General features: G+C 43.3%; 1 protein-coding gene across 2 annotated transcripts in view; it reads left to right on the forward strand.

Annotated features, from left to right (window-relative positions):
* FBXW9 (F-box and WD repeat domain containing 9) overlaps positions 1-8,247 on the forward strand; it is a 93,948-nt gene extending 85,701 nt beyond the window's left edge. For both annotated transcript variants that reach the window (XM_077470405.1, XM_077470404.1), the window contains exon 11: positions 8,158-8,247. In XM_077470405.1, coding sequence (XP_077326531.1) covers positions 8,158-8,232 — 75 coding nt within the window. In that variant the 3' untranslated portion in view covers positions 8,233-8,247. The remainder of the gene's footprint in view (positions 1-8,157) is intronic.
* Positions 8,248-9,231: the final 984 nt, after the last annotated feature.

Here is a 9,231-nt window from a genome sequence, read left to right on the forward strand (position 1 = left end):
TATCCCTATTTTGTAAACGCTATAACTTTTGCGCAAACCAATCAATAATCGCTTATTGCGATTTTTTTTACCAAAAATATGTAGAAGAATACGTATCGGCCTAAACTGAGGGAAAAAATATTTTTTTTTATATATTTTTGGGGGATATTTATTATAACAAAAAGTAAAAAATAATGCGTTTTTTTCAAAATTGTCGCTCTATTTTTGTTTATAGCGCAAAAAATAAAAACCGCAGGGGTGATCAAATACCACCAAAAGAAAGCTCTATTTGTGGGAAAAAAAGGACGTCAATTTTGTTTGGGAGCCACGTCGCACGACCGCGCAATTGTCAGTTAAAGCGACGCAGTGCCGAATCGCAAAAAGTGGTCTGGTCTTTGACCAGCAAATTGGTCCGGTCTGAAAGTGGTTAAAGAATAATGGGATTTTAATTGGGACATTATTCTTTTAAGAGACTTGTCTCTTTTCTCCCCCCTTTCTTTTGTATTATTGTAATGTTTATCTTAATATAATTTTGAATGTGAACTTCTGACTCGTTTGTCATTCCATATTGGATATGCTACTTTGGAAACCATTAACGTGTTGGATTGTCATCTGTTTATCAATGTCTGCAACTAGCAGCTCTACATGAGAATCTGGCAGGTCTGTCAGAAACCATGAAATCAGACCTAGACAGAGGTACAGTTAAATCACACTTGTTTAATAATAAAAGTAAAAAGAACAAACATAGTCAAAACATAGCCAAAGTTCAGTAACCTGAACGGGTAGTCATCAAGCCACACGCCAGGGATCAATGTAGTGGAACAGCAAGTAGGATCTAGAGCCAGAAGGGATGTCAGCAAAGCTTTAAACAGGAGCGCAGGAGATGTCTCTGTGATGTTGACCAAGGCGAAGGCAGAGATCTGGACTGGATGGCTTATGTAGGCAGGACTGACGAGCAGGATATCATCAACAGCTGAGTAACTGCCAGCTCAGAGAAGGAAGGGCTGAGCCCAACCCTGACAAGGTTCTAAATGTTGGCTAAGTTAAAAATGCTGCTGAAGTATAGGCCACCCTGTGGTGTCTGCAAGGACGTGATGATCTTCAAGTCAGTCCCTGCATTTTTGTGGGGCCCCTGGATTTCAGACCCAGGCTTTATACTCAGCCTCCACTTCTGTCTTTTGTTGATAATAACCCAAGCCCCACCTTTGCTGCCTAACAATTCCAATGCCAGATCCTCAGTAGCCAGTAAAGTTGAATGCTGGGAATGGAGTTAGTGCCATCTCTCTAGCGGCGTTGCCAGCTGAGACAGTTTTTAGGGCATGACAGGTTCACTTTGAAGAGAGAGGCTCAGTTATGCTGGGTACACACGATCGGAATTCTCGTCGGAAAACGCTCTGATGGTTTTCCCGACAGAATTCTGACGGAATTCGGCTCAAGCTGTCTTGCCTACACACACTCCCATCAAATTCCGATAGTTTATAACGGGGTGACGTACAACACGTACGAGGGGACTTGAAAAAGGAAGTTCAATACCCAGTAGCCAATAGCTTCTGGCTCGTAGTTGAATCTGAGCGTGATTTTTGGCGTGTCGGAATTGCATACACGCGATCGGAATTACCAATAGAAAGTTTTTCCTTCGGGAAAATTGAGAACATGCTATCAATTTTTGGCTGGCGGAAATTCGGACAGCTAAATTCCAATGAAGCGTACACACGGTCACATTTTTTTCCGATGAAAAGCTCTCATCTGTCTTTTTTTGGGCTGTAATTCCGATCGTGTGTACGCGGCATTAGTCTTTTGGCCCGTTGCTATCAACCCGGTTGGATCTGACCACCAGACATTAGTAAAAGAGAGAAAAAGTAAAGCCTCAGCATTGTGTTGCATGGCAAAGCAGGAGGCTGATACTGCAGTGAAATGTGTTTGCTACAATATTTAAGGAGTCCATTTATAAAAAAAAAATATTGGAAGAATGTGACAAGAATTTGCCTATGCTTGATGAATTCAGACTGTATTATGCATAATGCCTAACACCAGCTTTTGTGTTACTTTTAATAGTTCATTTGGGTCAAAAGGACCCAAACTAATTTTTTTTATTGCTAAGAAATGCAGCTACTGTCAGCACTGCTCCATCAGCAGAAGGAAGTCCCTGTACCGCTGCCAGAACACAGCCCTGTATACTGTATATAGCTAATGTTACATACAGTTTATACAGTGCTGACAGCAGACATGTCTTGGCAATGGAAACAATTTGTTTGGGGCTGCTTGACCTAAATTCCTAAATTAACTATTTAAAGTGGTTGTAAACCCTCCCCCATAACTTTGTCCCATGTAAATCAGCATAAAAAACCCTAATGAACACTGCTTGTAGATATCTCCTTACTTGCTTAGTATTGTTGTAATCCTTGTTGTTCTGTAGAATGAAGTCACTGAGCATGCCCAGATCTCCCCTGATTTAAGGCACACTCTCTATGTCTTATCTATCTGTTATCAGGACTTCCTAGGGCACAACACTGAACTCTGCTAATCACTTAGAGCTTCCTCCTACACACCATGTGACCTCACATACAGTCTAAATTTTGGCCATTACTGCAGTCTTATCAGCTGAAGCTGATAAGACTGACAAAGGGAAACATTAGACAATCGGCACAAGTAAATACTATGAAATAAACAAGTAAGCTATGAACAGGGAAGCAGGGTTGCCATAGAAACTTTGGATCGAGAAGGAGGCTTGGTTAACAGTACAGGAAGTGCTCAATGTAAGGGCAGAAATACACTCCACTGTGGACTCAGAAAACAATACTTAAGATGGCGCTGCCTAACCCCTGGAAACAAGTTTTTTAAAGTTTCTTTAAACAGTAAGTAATATGCGATTTGGGCTGGATTACAGTGGCTATAGTCTGATAATTACTTATTATAATGGACTAAATGAAAAGAAGCATCAGAGTGGGAGAGTTTACTTCCTCTTTAAAGTAACACAAAACCTGCTGTTAAGCTTAGTACAGTGATGTCTTATGATTGTCAGCTCCATCTTGTGGCTATAATGCAGTATTTTTCCTGAAATACCTCAATCAGAAAAAAAATACCCTGTTGTGGCCACTGGATGGAGCTGACAATCATAGTAAATAACTGTATTAAGCAAAATGTGACCATACCTTTGTAAGGATGGGCGAACGCCTGTCAAATTCAGCCAACAATTTTTTATATATAGTATTCATACGCCTTTCCACATTTTGTCATGTTACAACCAAAAAACGTAAATGTATTTTATTGGGATTTTGTGTGATAGACCAACACAAATTGGCACCTAATTGTGAAGTGGAAGGAAAATGATAAATGGTTTTTAAATTTTTTTTACAAATAAATATGTCAAAAGTGTGATGTACATTTGTATTTAGCCCCCCTGAGTCAATACTTTGTAGAACTGCCTTTCACTGCAAGTCTTTTTGGGGATGTCTCTACCAGCTTTGCACATCTAGAGACATTTTTGTCTATTCTCCTTTGCAAAATAGCTCAAGCTCTGTCAGATTGGATGGAGAGCGTCTTTGAACAGAAATTTTCATGTCTTGCCACAGATTCTCAATTGGATTTAGGTCTGGGCTTTGACTGGGCCATTCTAACACATGAACTTCTTCACAACTTTATCCCTGACCTGTCTGGTGTGTTCCTTGGACTTCATGATGCTGTTTGTTCACTAAGGTTCTCTAAAAAAACCTTAATTGGTTCCACTAGATTTTAGTTGGGAGTATCAGAGTAAAGGGGGATAAATACAAATGTACACCACACTTTTCACATATTTATTTGTAAAAAAAAAAAAAAAAGTTTGAAAACCATTTATCATTTTCCTTCCACTTCACAATTATGTGCCACTTTGTGTTGGTCTATCACATAAAATCCCAATAGAATAAATTTAAATTTTTGGTTGTAACATGACAAAATGTGGAAAATGTCAAGGGGTGTGATTACTTTTTCAAGGCGCTGTATATCCCTTAAAGCAGAGTTCCACTCGTTTGTAAGTTTATTAAAAGTCAACAGCTACAAAAAGCGTAAGCTGGCTTTTAATAAACAGACACTCACCTGTCCCGCAGTCCAGTGGTGCGACCACCCGAAGCCTCGCTCCTCACGCCCTCCTCTCCGCAGCGCCGTTATTGCAAGCGCGGACACCCAGCTGTGATCGCATGTGGCTTCACAGCTGGGTGCGCATGCGCGAGTTGCTCTGCACTCTCTGTTGCCAGGCAATCTTCTGTGACATGTCCCAGAAGATTGCAGAGAGGGAGGGGCTCCCTAGGGGGAGATGAGGAGTCGCCTAGGTGGCGAGGAGTGATTAAAGCGGACCCGACACTAGTTGGTTAGAGTTGATGTTAGGTTACTTTCCATTCCCCCTCTCTAGGGTTTCATTCCCCTTTCCCACTACCCCTATTCGCCTCTACGATAATGATGCCACGTCTGAGTTTCATCTGAACATTTTTTAAACTCTGTACAAGATAAAAACAGCATTGTGCATGACAGGGTACCGAAACACACTGATAAAACAACTAAAAGTCTATACAGTTCAGGAAATATACTTATGCAGCATTAGTGGCAGCCCCCTTGGGAGCGAAGCAGTCGCTGGGGACCCAGAACAACGGGAGAAAAACAAGGTGCGCCAAAAAATAAGTGCAGGAGACGATACAACGAATGGTATATTTAATTTAAATCGGCCAAATGGCTGCTCGCACTTCTATAAAGATCAGTAGGCATATAATAGTATAATACCGTGGTCACTCAGCGGGTCCCCGGTGGATGGTGGTGTGTAGATGTTAACACAAGAGGAGAGTTCCATGCTGGTTCCAAGATGACGAGACGGCTGTCCAGCTGGTTGTTCCTCTCTTCTACTTTTGTGTTAACATCTACACACCACCTTCTACCAGGGACCCGCTGAGTGATTAATCACATGACATTCTGTAACGACTGTACAGTGTTTCCTAAATATATCAAGGTGTCGTCCGCATATAAAGATATACCGGTAATAACTTTCCGCGGACCTCTCAAAAATCTTGTGATGGAAGTAGAAGCCCTGACGTGTATGGCCAGTGGTTCCAATGCTAGGGCAAACTATGCAATGAAAAGGACTCTGATAACTCCCCATTTATCCTAAGTTTAGCCGATGGAGCTGCATATAAGCATTTAATCAAGTCAATAAAAATCAGGCCTAAACCAAAACGTGAAAGCACCTCCCACAAATCCATTAACAAATTAGCTCCATTATCTACCTTTATTAGCATATTTAACCACTATAGATCTGCGCTCTAGCCGAATGACGGCTACAGTGCAGACCTGCTTTGCTGGGACTATGTCTATTGACGTCATCCCGTGCACGAGCGGCCTGTGCGCCCCCTGAGCACTCTGTGATCAGCGAGTCTATGAGACTCGCCTGATCACGGATCGGAGCAAGGGGTCGATCCCGACCCCTTACCACGTGATCAGCTGTCAGCCAATGACAGCTGATCATGTGACACAACAGAGTCGGTAATCGGCTATTTTTCCTCCTCGCGCTGACAGTGCGAGGAGAAAAAAAAAAAAAAAAGCCGATCACCGGCAGCCGTGAGAGGGACTTCAGTCCCGATCACGGCCAGCTCATCAGTGCCCACCTGCCCCCTGCCAGTGCCACCTAGATATTAAAAAAGTGCCACCCATCAGTGCCCACAGTGCCACCCATCAGTGCCCACAGTGCCACCTATCAGTGCCCACAATCTGCCTCAACAACAGTGCTGCACCTCAGTGCCACATATCCGTGCCCATCAGTGTCATCTACCAGTGGCACCTATCAGTGGCACCTATCAGTGCCTATCAGTCCCATCTATCAGTGGTACCTATCAGTGCCCCTTTGTGCCACCCATCCGTGCCACCTATCAGTGCCATCTTATCTGTGCCCATCAGTGCCGCCTTATCTGTGCCCATCAGTACTGCCTTATCTGTGCCTATCGGTGCCACCTTATCTGTGCCTATCAGTGCCCACCAGTGCAGCCTATCAGTGCCCACCAGTGCCGCCTCATCAGCGCATTTCAATGAAGGAGAAAAATGACCTGTTTGCAAAATTTTATAACAAACTATTAAACATGATTTTTAATTTTTTTTTGCATCTTTTTTTGTTTGTTTAGCAAAAAATAAAACTCCCAGCTGTAATTAAATGCCACCAAAAGAAAGTTCTATTTGTGGGAAAAAAATGATAAAAATTTAATTTGGGTACAGTGTTGTATGACCGCGCAATTGTCATTCAAAGTGCATCAGCGCTGAAAGCTGAAAATTGGTTTGGGCAGGAGGGGGGTTTAAGTGCCCAGTAAGAAAGCGGTTAAGAACAGTCGACGTAGATTTTGTGCAGTAGATCTCATCATGATAAATCCCTATTGATCTCTGTGAATTTAATTTATGAATTAATCTATTTAGCCAATTAATTAGCCAATCTATTTGCCAAAACTCGGGTTAGAAGATTAACGTCCAATGTGAGTAGAGAGATGAGCTCAGAAGAATCCGGTGACCTAGCCTTCTTCCCGGGTTTCAATAAGACTACAATAATTGCTCGTTCATAGAGGAGGGTAATCTGTCGTTTCGTAGAACCTCATTGTACACCTTCAGGAGCATCCGCACCAGCTGAGGAGCATATTTCTTATATACCTCAGCATGTGCCAGGGCTGTTAGATTTTCCTCCTCAGATAATGGTGCATTTTATATCTCGGAATGTCTTAGGGAGAAAGTCTGGGCATGAGGTAGGCACCCAGGGACCCCCTCAAAGTCTGACTGTGAAGGTTGTACCTTAGAGGAATAAACATCTATATAAAAAGCATGGAGAACTTAAAGTATTTCTGGAGTGGTGTAATAGGAGGCCCCCTGGGCAGTGACGGCCTGTGCATGGAGGGCACATGGGCGCCGGCCCCCTATCCATGCACTCCTTTCAGAATGCCGGTGCATGGATTCCTACGGCGGAGGTCTTTTTTTTGTTTTGTTTTTTAAGCACGTGATTAGAGCCAGGGGCTCTAATAGGCTTCAAAAAATTGTGTGACCATAGCGATTTAATTTTTGCTATTTTCACACTAAAGTTCCTCCTCGCCTATCAGGAGGCAGGTCAGTGAGACCTGTTTCTCGATTGGCCAATGCGCCAGGCTATCCTATTTGGATGCCTAGTGTTTGACAGAAGAGGAGACACAGTGGAGGAAGCATGAGGAGCGGACAACTCGGCTGCCTGAACTGGAGGAGACACAGGCCAAAGGACATCACAACCCCGTGAGTGCTGGATCTCCTGCAAGGAGTGTGTGCTGTCAGTGCTATATGCCCTATCTGTAATGCTGACCTATATACCTTATCTGTAATGCTAAGCTATATACCCTATCTGTAATGCTGAGCTATATACTCTGTCCTGTGATGCTGAGCTGTATACTCCTGACACTATGGGTGGAAGCAAGTGGAATACAGGGGACGGGGTGGGGCTTATGAGTAGCGGAATGGGTCAGAAAGGAAGGGCGGGGTCTGGCCCTGGGGGTCTGTAATAGCTTGTATATATGAGGCTGTCTGTTGCATTTTAGTAAGCATAGCCTGTAAATGACCAGTGTTCTCTCCCTCCTCTAAATATTGTTTTAGGAAGAAACGTTTATTCTCAGCTAGTTGTAACACTAATTGCTGTGAAAGGATTGGGGCGCTAACCATGCCCCCTTCTTGTATCATCTGAGGGATAGGCAATATAATTGGCCTCTGTTCTTTGCAGCTCTGATTAATACAATGAATGCATTTTATGAACTGTCCTCTCATATACGCCTTGGAGACATCCCGCACCACTTCCAGCTCTGCCGTATCCGCATTATGTTCAAAGAATTCAGTTGACAAATCTACAATCGGATCTGGGTCTGGGAATAAAGAGCCAAAAAGGATTAAGCTTCCAGCATGTCTGTGTAGGATAATCAGAGATAATCATTTTAAAGACACAGACACCGGTTTTCATATGCTGCTTGGCAGAAAGTGCTCAATCTTGTAGTCTGCTGCGATCCAGAAAACCGCACATGACTTAGTTCTTTAGCAGGACTGAAAATGAGGATTCTGTTATGAGCTTGCACCATTGGATTGGCTTAATATTTTGCCATTCCACATTTTTTTTTTTTTTTTTTAATATTCTGTAACCCATTCTCATTGTCTTCTTCTTTTCTATCACAGGTCAGTGCGGCTGGAAGCACTGTGGCTGCAGCTTCTGGAGAACAAACTGTGGAGATCTGGAGGTTTCCAGAATAAAATCTTTACCTCCCACTTGTTCTTGTGTCTCGTGATTGTACTATATATACTATAGCTGGGTGTGTGTGGTCAATGCAAAAGAGACCAATTTGTTACCATTTAGAGATGAGCTTATCATGCCATGATATGCCTTTTTATCTGATGGACACCATTTAGACCAGGGATACGCAATTAGCGGACCTCCAGCTGTTGCAGAACTACAAGTCCCATGAGGCATAGCAAGACTCTGACAGCCACAAGCACAACACCCAGAGGCAGAGGCATGATGGGACTTGTAGTTTTGCAACAGCTGGAGGTCCGCTAATTGCAGATCCCTGATTGATTTAGACCATTATAACCACCAGTGAGTAATCTGTTTTTATTGTCTTCCTCTGCATTACAGAAATCAGTCTGACATTAGGAATGCCAGTGTGACCTATAAGACCAATAACAACTTGGTAAAAAATGTTCTTTAGCAGGAAACATCAAAATCAGTGTGTGCTATAAATTGACTCCAGCATTGCTCCTGTTTCTTCTTGCTGGAGGCTGCCATTTTGTTGAAGCTCAGAACCCCTGAGCAGCAGTATATCTTTAGACTGTCAGCAGATTGACCTCTAGTGGCTCTGATTTTCGGCACAATGCCAAAAACAGAGAGCAACTAAGCATGTGCAGAGCAGTGTGAGATTGTGTATTACCGTATATACTCGAGTATAAGCCGAGATTTTCAGCCTCTTTTTTGAGGCTGAAAGTGCCCCCCTCGGCTTATACTCGAGTCATCGCTGTCTGCCCGCTCGATCAGCGTGTCGAGCAGACAGACAGCGGCCATTCTGATTCAAAAGCCGCGCCTCCGGCTCCCCCTTCGCCTGTGATAGGCGGAACACTGAATTTCCCAGCAGCCTGTGTTCCGCCTATCACGGACTTCGTATCATCCTCGTACTACGGACGAGGATGATACGACGTCTGTGATAGGCGGAACACAGGCTGCTGGGAAATTCAGTGTTCCGCCTATCACAGGCGAAG

Source organism: Lithobates pipiens, unplaced genomic scaffold, assembly GCF_037356315.1.
Source record: "Lithobates pipiens isolate NorthernLeopardFrog02 unplaced genomic scaffold, aLitPip1_a1.2 Scaffold_8, whole genome shotgun sequence".
Lineage (NCBI taxonomy): Eukaryota > Metazoa > Chordata > Amphibia > Anura > Ranidae > Lithobates > Lithobates pipiens.